The 17,189-nt window shown below is 45.9% G+C and overlaps 2 protein-coding genes across 5 annotated transcripts in view; both read right to left on the bottom strand.

Moving 5' to 3' along the window:
* TMEM225B (transmembrane protein 225B) overlaps window positions 1-17,189 on the bottom strand; it is a 44,599-nt gene that overhangs the window by 12,855 nt on the left and 14,555 nt on the right. The window contains exon 1 of one of the 3 annotated variants that reach the window (XM_067705676.1): window positions 15,732-15,870. The exons of 1 other annotated variant lie outside the window; for it this stretch is intronic. The gene's annotated coding sequence lies outside the window, so the exon portion shown is untranslated. Of the gene's footprint in view, window positions 1-112; window positions 5,728-15,731; window positions 15,871-17,189 lie in introns of those variants that run through there. One more of the 3 variants, XM_067705678.1, reaches the window with a different exon arrangement.
* Window positions 5,871-15,871, bottom strand: LOC137206687 (zinc finger protein 883-like). Of its 2 annotated transcripts, XM_067705674.1 has the most exons (3): window positions 15,732-15,862; window positions 10,031-10,184; window positions 5,871-7,214 (listed from the first exon to the last, which is right to left on the bottom strand). In XM_067705674.1, the coding sequence occupies exon 3, from the start codon at window positions 7,042-7,044 to the stop codon at window positions 6,283-6,285; it is 762 nt and encodes a 253-aa protein (XP_067561775.1). In that variant the 5' UTR covers window positions 7,045-7,214; window positions 10,031-10,184; window positions 15,732-15,862; the 3' UTR covers window positions 5,871-6,282. The 2 variants fall into 2 exon arrangements, with proteins under 2 accessions (XP_067561775.1, XP_067561774.1); XM_067705673.1 differs by lacking the exon at window positions 10,031-10,184 and having other exon boundaries at window positions 15,732-15,871.

Below are 17,189 nucleotides of genomic sequence, written 5' to 3'. Positions count from 1 at the left end.
CAAGACCCTCGCTCACCCCCCTCCCCCACTCCCAGGCCCTCCCTCGCCCTTGCCCTGCGCATGCGTTCTGATCGCCTTCAGCCCCCCACCCCCCTCCGCCCCTGGCCCTCACATTCCTCCGCTCTTCTCTGCCCTCGCGTCTTAAGGCTGACTGCACCTCTCACCACGTGGGCTGGTTTTAAACTTTTAAACTTAGGCTCTTCCAAGACAGGCACTCTGGCTCCTGGCCCTGGGGGTGGGGCTGGGGGGCCGGTTCGAGTGGCAAGAGCGGCCACACTTGGAGCCGGATAAGTCACCAGCCCCCCCTTGCTTTGAGTCTACGCCCACCAAGGAAACGCATTTGTAACTCCTAAGATTTTAAAAAGCCAGGACCATGTCTGCCACCTCCTCACACCTCTTCACTAGGGCCAGCACATATTCAAAGACAACAGGAAGGGATGAGAGCTGATGAACCACTAATTTATTGAATCACCTATCATGGGAGAGGCATAGCAAAGGCCCTTTTACTAGTCAGGATTCTATCTGTCCTAAGGTTCAGCCCCAGATTTGTAAGCGCTCAGGCAAGACAGGGTCTTTATTGGCTTAGCTGGGGCAGGGCAGAGTACAGCTGGGGAGGCCTGGAGCCAGGCCAGGGAGACCCCCTCTGCCCTGATCTCAGACAGATGGTTTTGATCCCCTCCACCCCATAGGCTATCATCCTCCAGGCGGCAGGGGACACAGTCAACTTCCAGACTCACATCCTCACATTTAGCCACCTGAGGGAAAAAGAATACCTTCTTCACCCTATTCCCACCCCTACTTGGTTGGAAATCTCCCAGGGAAGCATTCTGATTGGCTCAGCTCCGGTCAAAAGCTCATTCCACTCTGGCCAAAGAAGATGACTCAGCTGTGCCCCACAGAGGCCAGGCAGGTAGGATCATCTAAGAAGCCGGCGATCTGGACCACTCATCTGGAGCAGCATACAAACTTTCTAAAAGGAAGTGAACATCTTTAGAACACCTTTCTAAAAGATGTTCTCAGAAGAAGGGAGAAGTTATGGCAGACCGTGACAGCATCGTCATACTTTCTTACACATCAAATCCAAATCATGGGCATTATTATACCCAGGCTGCAGATGAAAAAACTGAGTTTCAGGTTAAGAACATGCCCAAACTATCACGTGGATGGTTGCTAAAGGATCATGGATGATTACTAAAAACATTAGGCTGTAAAGGAACAGATTCTTCACATGGTGCTGGAGTTTATCGTCCTCACAAATTACTAACTGCAAAAGGAAAACATATCTTTACATAGGAGAAATCTAGCAGTCACTACCTTAAACAAGTGAACAAACAGCACTACTTGGGGTGGAATAATCTGACATCGTGTGCCTCTTGAGGTGATAGCAGTATGAAGGAGACATCACCTGTGAGGTATTCACCGGTGTGTGTCATCAAGCCTCTAAACCTCTTTTCAGTTAAGAGAAAATACAGGGGGGCGAGAAGGAAGCTAAATACCACCGGAGTAAAACAAGGAAATCAATTTTGTAGAAAATTATAAAGGATAACTCTTCTTGACTCCTCCAAAAGTCACTGTCATTAAAAAAAAAAAAAGTGGAACTATTCTAGATTAAAAGAAACTAAAGAGATATAAAGCCAAATGTAATGTGACCCTTGATTTTTTTTACTGATTTGAAATAATCTAACTATAAAACACATTCTTGGGGCAACTAGGGAAAATCTAAATACAGAGTCCATTTTAGATGGTATTATGGAATTAAATTATTTTTCTTAGGTATGTTAATATTGTTGCGATTATGTAGGAGAATGACCTTACTCTTAGGAGACACATGCCATAGTATTTAGGGTGAAGGTTATATCTGAGCTTACTTTCAAATAATTCAGAAAAAAAGCATATAGATAGAAAGCTAATATGGAAAAATGTTAATACTGTCCATCTAAGTGGAGGATATATAGGGTGTTCATTATTCTATTCTTTCAAGTTTTCTGTATATAAATCAGACAAAAAAATCAGAAAAAATAAAAAGAGACCTTGTCTAAGAACACAAACAGTTGGAAACTGAACCCGGGTTTATCACTCAGCCACTCAACACAAGTGCTTTCTCTAATGACAGAGGCCAGGATAGGTGAACATGGTCCCTGCCCTCATCGAGCTTGCAGCAAGCGCAGAAGACAGGCAACTGAATAAATCATTTTTTTAAAGTGTGCTCGGTGCACAAAAAGTATAGCATGCTACGGCAATTGCAGAGCGCGAATAATTCAGTCCAAAGGAAGACCTGCCAAGAAGGCCCTTCTAGACAGAATCTTACTCCCAAAAAGGGATTGCAATGTGCAAAGACTTTTACCTGCTCTACAGCAAGAAACACTGTACATTATACTTTGCACACATGCTCCTTTGTGCACAAACAGAACAAAAGTCTGACTTACCTTTGTGATGGATGTTTTCTACTCCGTTCTAGTTCTGCCTACTTTTTCCTTTTACCCTTTTCTACTCTCAACTCATTACAATAAATTAATGTTAAGACCCCCTAGTGGCTCTTTACCTACATTTGAAAAATACTGTGTTCAAGGACCCAGTGAATTTCAGAATGACTGGGAGAAGGGGAGGCCACAGAGGGCTGGAGAAGTCAGTGGGCAGAGCTGGGATTTGAAGGTCTTGTTGATTTCATTCTGAGGGCCATGACGGGCCTTTGGTGGGATTAAAGCAGTCCATGTGGGTGCCACTGCCAAAATTCAACTTCCTCCTCCTCCTGTCTCCCTGAGAAATGAACTATTTCCTGCCATATCAATAAACAAAGGATGTCACAGTTGTCAACGACTGCAGCCCTCCAACGTGAGCTGAGGAAACTCAGGGCTGAAAAGAACACCTGCCACCTAGCAGCCATCAGACTGCGGCCACTCCCTGTGGTGAACCCTGAGGAAACCCAGGATGTGTCAGGCTACTGGCCCCAGATAACTGAGGTGCACAGCAAATGAATGATTTCAGTGAGCCAAGACTCTTGCATCTTCCCATACATAGAAAAGCGCTAAATTCCTTGAGATATCTGGTTTTCTTTAACAATAATCTGGAGCAATTTCTCAGAGTTATCTGAAACGCTGTCCCCCCGGGGCTGCAGTCCTTATTTTGCCCCAAATAAAACTTAACTCGCAGCTCTCACGTTGTACTTTTTTTTTTTTTAAGTCAAGATCCCCATTGCCCAAAGACTCCTACCCCTTCAACCAGAGCATAGGAAATGCCTCTCACCCAGGGGGCCCAAGGCTGTGTTCAAAGTATGGCTTGGGACTGCCAGACCAGCCCCTCCCAGGACTGAATATTTTAGAAAGTGTGTATAAGCTTAGGTCATAGTCTCCTCTGGAAGCATTTTCATGTTTTCCCGGGTCTAGGGTAGGGGGACAGGCAAGGGAAGAGGGAACTGTCTGCTGGAAAAGTAGGTAGAGAGCCCATGAGCTGGGGCTGGAGTCTTCAGTTCTGACTCCCCCAGGCTCTGTGCTTTCCTTGGTCCCAAGCTCCAAAGGGAAAATCCAAAGTTACCCAAACCAGAGCTTTACTGCACAGGACAGAACCAGAACCCGGCAATGAGCAGGCCCTGAGGGCACCCACCCAATAGCTGGCTCCACCCCCAGCACAACAGTCCCTCCCACCGCTCCTTCCACCTGGCCTGGGACACCCAGTCTGTCTCCTCTCACACAGGCCCCGGAGTCTCTCCATACTCCCAGCCCAGCCCTCTTGCCAGCCCTCAGTGCCTAAGCCACCAGATCCTGTGTGATCTCTTTGTGTCCTCTTAGCACCTGTGAAGCATTGATAACTTACTTCTACTGTATAGATTTTCAACCTTGGCTGCACATTAGAATTACTTGGGAGCTTACAAAACACCAAAGTCCAGGCCATACCCCATACCAAATGTACACAACCTCAGAGACTGAGGCTCCAGTGCTTTGAAAGCTCTCCAGGTGATTCCAGTAGGCAACCCAAGCTAAGAATCTCTGCTCTACTGGGTCCTGCTGCAGCTAGGAGCCATTGGCGGGGGGGGGGGGGGGATGAGGTCACGATGGGTTCGGGTGATCCACCCTCCTGGTTTGCAGAGGACTGAGCATTTTACTGGATGTGGGATGTCCGATGTTAAGGCTGGGGAAGTCCTGGCAAACTGGTATGAGCTGGTCACCCTCGTGTTCACCTGAGCTCTAACGGCTTGATGAACTACTCTGTCCACTAGTAATATTTGTGCCTAAAGAACCAGAGCCCTACTTGAGTGCTTTTGATACTGCTAGGCAAACTCTTTTCTCCCCTCTCCTGGCCTCCAGGGACACCTCCGCTCTTGCAGCCTGGCACGTGACCCCACACACTTACCTTGTCCTGGGGTGCCCTTCTCGGCCAGTCAGAATCCGACCTGGCCTTCAGACCCCACTCATCAAGCCCTGCCTTATTCCAGAAGCTTCTCAGACCCCATAGAAGGAAAGGGCCCTTTCTGTGGTATAAGGGGTGGAAGGGACTCGAAGAGGGTTACATGCCAGATGGAGTAAGTGGGCCCACTGGCTGAGGGCTCAGACCTGGCCTCACAGAGTCTACTCAGGGTGTCCAGATGGCAAGGTGACCCTTGTGTAGTGCGATAATCACCTACAGGAACAGGGGAGGAAGGTGGGGGAGTGCAGAGAAGCGTGGAGACAAACAGGAAGACTTTGGCTTCCAGTAAACAGATTCACTCCACAGCCACTGAACACCTGTGTGCATAGCACCAGACCAGGCAGGGAAAGGTATACAAGACAGAGGCAACTTTCAATTTCAAGAGTCTACAACGTAAGTATAGTTTTCACCGATATTTTAGGTAATCACTAATCCAGACTAACAGGAGGAAAAATAATCTGATTTTTTGTAATCAAAACATAAACGTTTACAACAAAGTAGATATTTCTCTCAGATGCCTAGAATAAATCTAAAATATACTGCCTACTAGAGGTACTTTGGGAATCTTCTTTAATTATTAAAATATTCATGATAAATTGGTGCTCAAATTTTTGATTTTTAAAAATTTTATCAGTCGATCATGTATCACACTATTCAACTACTTTGCAAACTTTTCCCTCGATAATTACACGGTAGTGAAGCTCTGCCTCAGGTTATGATGGAAGTTTTGTTATAAAGGAGTCTGAACAATAGCTTTCCTGATAGGAAATCTTGAAGCTTATTATTGAGGTTCTTTTTTAAAAACAGCCAGAAGCTAACCATTTCTCTCTACCTAAACTTGAAATAAATGTGTACTTCTCATAGGATAGTAAGCATGTGTCTGACTAGGATTCAATCAGAGAAGGAAAACCACGGCCCAGTAAAGGCAAAAAAGAATCCTGGGGAAGGTACACTAGTTTCATGTCCAGTGCCAGTGAGGTGAGTCAGCAGATCAGTGACATGTGTGAGCTACAAAATTACTGCTGCTTCTGTTCTGCCCTCCAGCTCTCCCAAGAATCTCCCTTGTAGACCACACAAACTGAAAAATACAAGAAAGGGAAATCTGACAAATGCACTTCAGCCTACCGGAGTTGACACGTAACAAAGCCCATGACATGTTATACTGAGAAATTACTGGGCTTAGAAAATTTGCCCATTTATTAAAAGCATCTATGAAATATAAAACAAAAAGAGATTCAGTAGTCTGCAGGACATTGAGGAGGGAAAATGCTGGTCCAAGAAGACCCAAGAGCCACTTCCATGTATAGTTACAACCAACAGGACAGATGAGATACAAGGAAAGCTATTGGATTCAAAGGTCACACTGCAGCTTTCCTGATCTATGAGTCTGAATCCAGAATGCCCTGATTCTTTCTTCCCTGGAATGGACCTAACCCATTCCATTTCTGGCAGAAGATTATGGAGATGTGAAAAAAAACCATAGGATCTCCCTCTGATGTAGATCCTCAAAATCAAATAAAAAGTAGTGCTAACTTAAGCTTCCACTTTAGTCATTCCTTCTGTAGTGTCAGATGACGCCCCTTTCGTGCCCCTCTCTGACACATAGCAAGGCTCTCCCCATACCCATCATTCCCCCAAAGCAAACTGGCTAATGCTGAGTAAGGCGGGAACTCTGTCTAAAGGTACTTATGCACTGAACACATCCATGAGATCTGTCCACTATGTGGATTTTCAGGTCTTGGTAAGAGTTGAGCTAGGACTGAAGGCCGTCTGCACTCACTACAGCCAAAGGTTTTCTCCCCAGCACGAGTTCTCTGATGTTCGCTAAGAGCTGAACTCCAAACAAAGGCTTTACCACCTTCACTTCATTCACAGTTTCTCTCATGAATGGATTCCCAGGTGATCAATAAGGTATGAACTGTACTTGAAGGTTTTCCCACATTCTTTACATTCAGAAGGTTTTACCCCACTGTGAGTCTTCTGGTGCTGAATAAGGTGGGAGTTCCGACTAAAGGCCTTCCCGCATTCACTACACTCATAGGGTCTTTCTCCAGTGTGAATTCTATGATGTTTGATAAGGAGTGAACTCCTACTGAAAGATTTTCCACACTCATTACAGTCATAAGGAGTCTCCCCTGTATGGACTCTCTGATGTTCAATGAGGTGTGAGTTACGACTGTAAGCTTTCCCACAGTCGCAGCATTCGTATGGTCTCTCTCTGGTGTGAACTCGCCTATGTTCTGTTAGATTTGAGCTCTGGCTGAAGGCCTTCCCACATTCGGTACATTCATAGGGCTTCTCCATAGTGTGGATTCTCTGATGTCGAAGGAGACTTGAGCTCCAACCGAAAGCTTTTCCGCACTCATTACACAGGTAAGGCATCTCCCCCGTGTGGATGATCTGATGCTGGATGAGGTGTGAGCTGCGCCGGAAGACCTTCCCACACTCACCGCATTCGTAGGGTTTCTCCTCGGTGTGGATTCTTTGATGCTGAATGAGATTTGAACTATGGCCAAAGGCTTTTCCACATTCATGACACTCATAAGGCTTCTCCTGTGTGTGGATTTTTTCGTGCTGAATACGGTATGTGTTCCGTCTGAATAGCTTGCCACAAGTGTTGCACATTTGAGATTTCTCTTCCATAAGAATGTGTGGCTGTCGGATAAAGTCTGAGATATGACCAAAATTCTGTCCATACCCATAGGGTCCCGCATGTTTGTTTCGTTCACATTCCTCTCCTTCATGTGGCTGTGTCCCTACTTCAAGAGTTTTCTGCTTTATAATTAATTGATCCTCAGTCCAGGTCTCACCATCTGATGGAAAATACAAAAAAAGTATATGTAACAATAAAAACTCCCTGTGGGAAACAGGATGATCAAAGTATTCCAGGTATCTGGTTCAAAAAAGTACGAAAAATGGCCTCACAATAGGAGGAAAAGATGGATACAAGCTGAGCAGATTTGGAGAAAGTGGTGGGGAAACTAAAGTGAGGATTTATATATGAAGTCCCTGACCAGACAGATATACTGGAATTAGCAGAATAGGAAAGCAGAGTTTGAGGGAAGTGGGATTATCTCAGAACACAGGAAGAGTGATGCTGGGGGCTCTGTGTGGGGAGGGGCAGGGCCTGAGCGGATAAATAAAAGAACCTCACACAGAGGTTCTGTCCACACAGTACCCTGGTCACATGCGTTGTCACTGTGGTAACAGGGAAGGCTCCCTTCCTGTAATCACACACCAGCACCTTCCTCACTCCTGTTGAGAGCCTCTCTCTACACACAGATGCTCACATGCTCATTCATGAACATGACATACTCGGACCTTAGATGCAACTTTTAGAAATGGTACAAACTGGGAGGATTTGCAAGAGGAAGGGAGGGGAGAATAGGGGGAAAAGTTGTTTAAAATATGAAGCACGGGGTAGTGAGAAATACTTCCAAATCTATTTCAACTCTAAGAGAACATACAAAAACGAATTCTGGGGACTTCCCCGACAGTCCAATGGTTAAGACTCTACCTTCCAACGCAGGGGGCGCAGGTTCAATCCATGGTCAGAGAACTAAGACCCAAGATCCCACATGCCACGCGGTGTGGCCAAAAATTTAAAAACAAACAAACAAAAAATTCTGCACCCTAGCTGTATCTAAGGGAGACCTTAGAAAAACATCTGTTTACTATAATACATTTCTCCTCTTAAGTTTTACTTATTAAATATGGCTTACTGAAGTGTAGTGATATTACAGAAAGAAGGCCCTCTGCTTTGGGGGATCTTTCTGGAAGAAGGGGGTGCTGAGGAATATCCAATGTAGTATCATTTCCATCAGCAGTGAAAGTCTAAAACATATGCAACCCTGATTTTAGTAGGGAATGGTCACTGTCTTTAAGGAATTTAAGAAGTATCTGGTCTCACAGAGCCATATTTACACTTGTTCTCCACCTCCAGACATGCCCTCATCTTCTGTACATTCAATTTGGATACTGGTTTTCTTACAAATTTTTTTGTGATGAGAACTTTTAAGATCTACTCTCTAAGCAACTTTCAAATATACTACATGGTGTTATTAACTATAGCTGTACCTTACATCCCTGGAACTTATTCACCTTATAACTGTAAGTTTGTACTTTTGGACCCCCTTCATCCAGTTCTTCCACTCCCCACCCCCCGCCTCTGGCAACCACCAATCTGTTCTCTGTTATCTATGAGTTTGGATTTTTCAGATTTCACATACAAGTCAGGTCATACAGTGTTTGTCCTTCTCTGACTTATTTCACTTAGCATAATGTCCTTGAAGTCCAACCGTGCTGTTGCGATGGCAGGAATTTCGTGTTTTTTATGGCTGGATAATGTTCCATTGTGTGTACAGATAGCACATTTTCATCCATTCATCCGTCGATGGACACTTACGTTGTTTCCATGTCTTGGCTATTGTAAGTAATGCTGCAATGAACCTGTGGGTGCAGATATCTTTTCGAGAGAATGGTTTATTTTCCTTTGAATAAATACCCAGAAGTGCTGGATCACACAGTAGTTCCATTTATAATTTTTTGAGGAACTCCATACCATTTTCCATAATGGCTGCACCAATATACATTCCCACCAACAATGCATGAGGGTTCCCTTTTCTCCACATCCTCATCAACACTTTTTATTTCTTATTTTTTCGATGTTATTCTACCAGGTGTGAATGGATTGCTGGTTTAATGTTTTTACGTCCCCTTGCACGTGTGTTTACCTTACTTGTCAGACAGATTGCAAGCTCCTGAGGAGCAGGGACTAGGGTTTCTTCTCTACCGCCCTGACCTGGCCCCCATCTGTCTTTCCAGCCTCATTCTGATCTTCTCCCTACACAAAGCCTCTTTACTATCTGTTGAACCACTCTACTCATAATATGTGAAGGCTGGGATGTTGTAGAGGATGTGCCTTTTATTTGGCCCACTGCCCGAAATTTGACAGCCTGCGCAACATAGTCGAGGATGTCAATCTCACTGCTCTCAGGCCCTGTTCAATATCACCTTCTCCATGAAGGTGAAGGTGATCCTTTTCCTACAGCTCTTGAAATACTCATCTTTAAGTCATGTAACAGTCAGTATGTTTTATTGATCACTAACAACATGCCAGGTATAGTTCCAGACTCTGAGATACGTCAGTAAGCAAAACACAAAAATCCTCAAAGACCTTTCATTTTACTAAGGGAGATGGATAGTAAACTATGTCAATTACATACTGTTAAAAGGTCATAAAAGTGTTATAGAGGAAAAAAGCAAGGAACAAGGATTAGAGTGCCAGGGGGCAGTGGGCAAAAGGGTTGCAATTTTAAATATCACAGTCAAAGGAGGACTAAGAAAATGACATTTAAGCCAAGACTTGAAGGAGATAAGGATATGTGGGAAAGAGCATTACACATAGAAGAAATAGCAAGTGCAAGACCCTGGGTGTTCAAAGATGCAAGTATGACTGGAGCAGAATGAGCAAGGGGGAGAGGAGTAAGAACTGAGATCAGAGACATAGAAGGGGGATCAGAGAACACAGGACCCTGTAGGCTACAGGTCTGTAAGAGGTTTATTTCAGAGTGAGATGGGGAGCCACTGGAGGGTTCTGACCAGAGGAAGACAAGAGCTGACACTTTACCAGGATCACACTGGCTGCCATGCTGGGTAGAGGCTGGAGGGAGGTAACTGCAGAGGCAGGACAACCAACCAGGCTGCTGCGATAATCCAGGGGAGAAATGATGGCGACCTGAACCAAGACGGTGGCAGAGGAGGTAGTAAGAAGCACTTGGATTCTGGAAAGAAACGTTGACAGTCGCATGGACAGGATTACTGGCTGACGGATATGGATATGAGAGAAACCAAAGTTTCTCTCTGGGTTGTGTAGCAGGAGGGATGATATTCCCATCTACTGGGACGGGGGATATTCGTAGACCAGCTAGAGCATCTCCAATAATCGAAAAAGACATTTCCACACGATGGCTCTCATACCAGTTTCTTGAGATCAACCTATCCCAAACCTGCACATACACTTCTGGTGTGTGAGTACTTGGTACGATAGCCTTGCAACTCTCCTGTAACTTTAACATTTTTCAAAATAAAAGGGAGGGTGGTGCGGTAAATAATGACCAGTGACTCTCTTCTCTGTCCCCATATCCACTCAGTAAACAAAAGTACTATTGCTTCTATCTACAACGTAGCAATACTCTTTTTCCCCTGCCTTCCTGTTATCACTGCTAATATCCTAAAGTCAGATCCTAATCACCTCTCACACTAAACAAACTAGAATCTCTTCCTTGATTTGCAATGCTCATCTGCTAGCCTCCTGTTAAGCAAAGCTCACAAACTTCAATTTCTGCCAAACAAATCTAAATTCTTTGGCGTGGCATTCATTTTCCACACTCGTGCTCCGCTCTGCCTTTAGTCTCATCCTCTATCAATCTACTCTATGCTCCAGTTACTCTGAAATGTTTCCTGAACATTTAGCTCCCCACGCAATTCCTTCTCCGCTCGACCTTCTTCCTCCACCTGGATCAGCCTCCCTTCCAACTTCACCAATCAAAATCCTATCCACCCTGCAAGAACCCAGATCAAAGGCAGCCTCCTTCCCCAAACTTAACCCTGCTCCAAACCCCGGCTGGAAGTGATTGTTCCTTTGAATCTCTAAAGCATACAGTTCCTGCCCTCTCCTCATGGCATTTAACCACATCGACTTTGGGCCTCTCCTTAGAAATATGTTTAGTTTTTTGTATGTGTGTATTCCCTTCAATTTATTTTGAAAGTACCTCTAGAATAAGAGGTGTCTTCCATTTCTTTTCCTCCAACCCCAGTACTATGTAAAGAACTCTGCACACATTAGGTGCTTTAAAATGCTCCTGATTATTTCCTAGCAATCCATTGTAAGGAAGTTCTACTCCATCAAGAGAAGAATCTATGAATCATGGAGGGCCCCACGTTGACCATTCATAAAGTCTTCAGGACTGAAACTCAAATAGAATTCAGAGAGGTATATCTCCTCATGGGTTTGAGCCACTTATATAAGAAATATCAAAAACTTGGATCCAAACTCTGATGGACGGCAGGACCCTCTGGAATACCTCTGCAGACAGTGGCCAGTCTGAGACAGAGCTAGAGAAGCCCAAGAAGAGAGCAGTTGCCCTGTGGAATAACAGGCTCATCAAATGTATCCCTGTGGGGCTTCCCTGGTAGCTCAGTGGTTGAGAGTCCACCGCCGATGCAGGGGACACGGGTTCGTGCCCTGGTCCGGGAAGATCCCACATGCCGCAGAGCGGCTAGGCCCCTGAGCCATGGCCGCCGAGCCTGCGCGTCCGGAGCCTGTGCTCTGCAACAGGAGAGGCCACAACAGTGAGAGGCCCGCGCACCGCAAAAAGAAAAAAAAAAAAAATGTGTCCCTGTGGATGAAGGTTTAAAGAAACATTTCTAGACTGATTTGCTTCTAATTTAAAGGGAGGGGGAAATCTACACAGTTCTTCAAGCAGCTTAACTACAAAGCTGTGTGATCCCAAGTACATTTACTTCTAACAGCAGAAGAAATGAGCAACGCTTCCTGTACTGGGTCAAACAGAGCCCTCACCCCCAAATTTATGTATACCTCAGAATGTGACCTTATTTGGAAATAGGGTCCTTGCAGAGGTAATTAGTTAAGATGAGATCATAATGGATTAGGGTGCACCCTAAATCCAGTGACTGGAATCTTTATTAAGAGAAAGGAGAGGAAGATTCAGACACAGAAACACATGGGAAAGAAGGCCATGTGACAATGGAGGCAAGATTGCAGCGATACAGCTACAAGCCAAGGAATGCGGAGGATGGCTGGAAGCCACCAGAAGCTACGAGCAGTCAGAGAAGGATTCTTCCCTAGAGCCTTCAGAGCAAGCCTGGCCCTCTTGGATTTCTAGCTTCCAGACCTATGAGAAAATACAGTTGTTTTAAGCCATGCAGTTGCAGTAATTTGTCATAGCAGTCGTAGGAAACTAATATACTTCCTGTTTGATTTAATCACTCAACAAACATATGTACCACGCTGACTATGTGCAAGATTCTGGTAAAGAGATTATAATGCTGTTTCAAAGCACAGTTAGGAATGACAACCCCTCCCTAGGTGAACTGCGGACGACATCCTCAAAGAATGACGTTAAGCTGCATCTTGAACTATGATCGGGATCAACAAGGTAAAGAGAACTGTAGGCAAAAGCAACAGCATATGTTAAGGCTCAGAAACATAAAAGGGAATACTAAGTTTAAGGTGCAGTGATAAAAAATTCAATGAGATGTATGCTCCATGTGGGCAGGAAGTAGGACATAGAGCAGAAAAAATAAGAGTAGAGCCAGATAATGAAAAGACAAAAAAACAATAATAAAGTCACTCTGAACAATTTTTTTTGAAAAACATAATGAAGAGACATATACGCCACACTCAGGATTTGAGACTTTATTCTATAGGCAGAGAATAATATGGGCAGCTGAGAGTGGGGGAAATTACCAACAGCACAGGGATGTGTCAATACTCCAAGGAAATAAAATGGGCCTAAAATGAGGAGGTGGTGGTGACAGGCAATAGTCAGGCCTTTCTGAAGAAAAACTGACAGGATTTGGTGGCCAAATGAATACAGAGGGAAGGAGAATGTAGAGGATGATCCAAGTTTTCTGGTTTGGGAAAAGCACCTACTAAAATTAGTCAAGGGAGTCACTGGAAGGTAGGGAGGTGGGGGATGGCAGAAAAGAATGAGTCCAGAAGTACACTTACAGATGTCTGGTTCAGCACAGAGTGCAACCTGAAGTCTCAGAAGGGGACAGGATCACCCACGAGGGTGAAAGAGAAGAGGGCTGAGAACTGCTTTGGGGAAAATCAGTGTTTAAGAAATGGGTGGAGGGAATTCCCTGGCGGTTCAGTGGTTAGGACTCTGCGCTTTCACTGCAGTGGCCCGGGTTCAATCCCTGGTCAGGGAACTGAGATCCCGCAAAGCACATGGTGCAGCGAAGAAAGAAGGAAGGGAGGGAGGGAGGGAGGGAGGGAGGAAGGAAGGAAGGAAGGAAGGAAGGAAGGAAGGAAGGAAGGAAGGAAGGAAGGAAGCAGAGAAACAGGAATGGGAAAGACCCTGAGAAGGCAAGTGGCAGGACCAGGAGAAAACGGTGCTTCCAAAACCAAAGAACAAGAGTTTCAAGGAACAGTGATCACATCAACAGAAATACTAAAGGGTCAAAAAAAATTAGGGATGGGACTTCCCTGGTGGCGCAGTGGTTAAGAATCCGCCTGCCAATGCAGGGGGACACGGGTTCGAGCCGTGGTCCAGGAAGATCCCACATGCCACGGAGCAACTAAGCCTGTGCACCACAACTACTGAACCTGTGCTCTAGAGCCCGCGAGCCACAACTACTGAGCCAGCACGCCATGACTACTGAAGCCCACACACCCTAGAGCATGCACGCCGCAACTACTGAGCCCATGCACCGCAACTACTGAAGGCCGCGCGCTCTGGGGCCCGTGTGCCGCAACTACTGAGCCCGCAGGCCTTGAGCCCGTGCTCCACAACAAGAGAAGCCACCACAATGAGAAGCCCACGCACTGCAAAAAAGAGTAGCCCCTGGTCACCGCAACTAGAGAGAAAAGCCCACAGGCAGCAATGAAGACCCAACGCAGACCAAAAAAAAAAAAATTTTTAATTAAAAAAATATATTAAAATTAAAATTAGGGATAAAAAAAAATATGTCCAGTGGATTCATTAGTTAAGCCACTGGCAACCTGGATATAATCACTTTCGATGCAGCAGAAGCAGTGCCCTGCACCAAGTGAATGGCAGTTACAAAATTAACAGCAACTGGTGAAGACTTTTAAGAGGTATGATAGCAAAGGGAACAAAGGTGATTACACCCAACTTCCCTCTATTACTTAGTCAACCACCAAGTCCTACAGGTTTCCACATCTCTAGCATGTGTTTGTTTCCTTCCTGGCAGCCACCAGTCTGCTTCAGAAACCTGATGGAGGAGGCTGCCCTGCACTGAGCTTTCAAGCATGGGACACTGGGATGTGTGGGGTTTGGGTAGGCAGAGAATGTAGGAGACAGCGACGCAAAAAAAGGACACAAAGGCACAATGGTGGATAGTGCAAAGTGTTTTCAGCATTACCTTGTGCAGACACACGAGTCTTGCAGGGTCTGTCTGGGGGAACACTGAGATAAAGACTTTAAAGTTGGGTTGAAACCCCACTGCAGAGGACCCTGAATGCCAGGTTACAGAGAATGAACTGAATGCAGTGGGCACTGTGAACTAACACAAATAAATATTTTAGGATGGCAACTAAGGCACTTGGCCTTAGAAAGACTAGCAGTGAGGAGCCTGTGATAAGGGCCTATCCCCTCTTACCTAAACTCTGATTCTTTTCTTACTCTAAATTCTTTCAAGGCCAAATATATGATTTTCTAAGGCCTCCTGGGCCAATACCCAGTTGATAGGTGAACGTCCACATTGTTTATTGCCCCGTAGTCTCTCACAGATAACTATTCCAACTCAACTCTAAGCTGGTGTGTGGTGGTGGGGGGGGGGCAACAGAGGTACGTTTTCTTTCAACTTAGTCTCAGCACCTTATAATAATAACTCAATAGAATATCTGAGTTAAAAATCAGCCTAAAACAGAATTAGAAAGCTAAATATGTGAAAGAAAAATCCTCCAAACCTTAGCCATCTCAAAATCTATGATGTGGATTATCTAAGCCTTTGTCCCTCAACTAAATAATCCAAATCCACCTTTTTTTAAAGGCCAAGCATATACGAGATAATGGTGGGATGGTAGATTGAAATTTAAATGTTGATGTTTACAGTTTAACCTCATTTTCCATCAGCAGGTGTCTGGCCTGTCTACTGTACTCCACAGGCAAGGTACCCTCTCGAAGTTTACATCCTGGGTGGAAAATGTATCTTCCCTAATGAAGAAAGGCAGGTTCGGGGGAGAAGCCCACTCTTTTCCTGGTACTTGGGGTATAGGACACACTTGGCTGGGTTCATTCATTCTTTTATTCACACAACGTTTACTGAGCCTCTCAAAGGACAAGCAAGTTAACACGTGCTGGAATAACAGATCCTCAAAACTTAGTGCTATGGACAGTGCTGCTGCAGGTCTGCAGGTCTGTCTGCTCCACACATGAAGAGAGGAAACATTAGTGATAGGCTTTATTTACATGTAATAGAGTTTTAGATTTAAAAAAAATCAGTGTCTTGCACCAGGGTAATTCTAAGCGCACGGTTAATCGTGTCCATCTGATCTGAGGCCGCGGTGGGAAGGACAAAGTTTAGACAAAGAAAGCAGCTAGGTCAGCTCTCCTCACCCTTGCTCTTTCGAGGCTCCTGCTCGAGGGACGGACACGGGGACTCCGGGGACGTCTGCTCAGGCAGCTTCTCCATGGGCCGGGTCCAGTCCCCGGTGCCGCTCCAAGGCCAGGATCTTCTCTAAAAGGTCTTCAGAACCCGACCCAAGGAACGGGCAGTCACTTCAGGACAGAGAGCGAGAAGAGGACAGATGTAGGGAAAGCTGCCCGTGCCGTAGGTGCCGCTTCCTGAGAGGTTCCCGGCCTGGGGGCGGTCGGGAAAGCCTCGTCTTCCCTGCAGGCAGACTGAACCCCGCCGCGGGGAGCGCCCGGCCGGCCGGCAGCGCGCCCCACCCCGACCCCACGGGATCCCCGCTGCCCGACCCTCTCCCGCCGCCCCAGCGGCGAACAGCAACACTCACTCGCTCAGCCGGCCGCACGTTCCGGCGGCGTCGGCGACCTCGGCCTCCAGGGGGACTAGAAACGCCTGCTCCTCGGCGCGCACTTCCGGGGCCCGTCTAGGCAGCTCGGAGGTCTAATCTCGATCGCGGGTTCCCTAGGGGCCGCTGGGGAGCTGGGTCCAGAGCGGAGTCGGGTGAGGGGCTTCCTTGGGCGTTTGTCCTCCTTCCCAAGAAGGGATTGAAGGAGGACAGAAAAGATTTCTCTATTTGCCCTCCATCGCCCAAGTGGACTTAGGATCTAAATTGGTTGTCTCTTCTTTCTCATCCCCAGTGTCCCGTGTGCACCCCATTTGCCTCCTCCGCTCTGCTCCACCCATCTCCACATGCCTTCTTCAAGATCACAGGCCACGCTGACCCTGCTGGGCCAAAACCTGTTATCTACGCCCTCTGTCCAGCCTGTCCTCCTCTCCCTTTGTCGCTTCAACTCAGCCTCCCAGTTATGCCTGGAGCATATAAACAAAGAGGAGGAACGTACTGGTACCAAAGGGCTGAAAGAGGAAGAAAAGCCGTAGAGATAGGATCAAGATCCAAACAACTACTGCACCTGGAGTACAGGTTTGCAGAGGCGTATCTGATATGCTGAAGCAGGAAAAAAGGATAAGGAAACGAGCTGTTCATGATAGAGGATTTTCCTGCTAAACTCAAACATAACAGCTACCAGTTATGGGGCACTGAAACTGAACATTATCTCATTAACCCTCACAACAATCCCACAAAGTTTATACTTTTTACTATCTTACACACCAGAAGCTGCACAGCTAGTGAGCAATCTAGAGGCAGGATTTCAACCCTGGCCCGTTCAAACCAGGGCCTGGAGGCTAACCACACTCCGGAGAGACAGTGGAGGAAGACGGGGGAAATGCTGTCTGCGGGACATAAGCGACTGCGGGAAAGACGTTCGTAATTACGTCCAAGTTGTAAATTTATTAACATGGATGAAATACAAATATAAAAGGGTAACCATTTTCTTAAAGAGAGTGGGATGAGGCAGCAAAATAATTCCAAAATCAGTATTTTC

Source organism: Pseudorca crassidens, chromosome 15, assembly GCF_039906515.1.
Source record: "Pseudorca crassidens isolate mPseCra1 chromosome 15, mPseCra1.hap1, whole genome shotgun sequence".
Classification (NCBI taxonomy): Eukaryota; Metazoa; Chordata; class Mammalia; order Artiodactyla; family Delphinidae; genus Pseudorca; species Pseudorca crassidens.
This window is presented reverse-complemented; position numbering and strand designations above follow the sequence as displayed.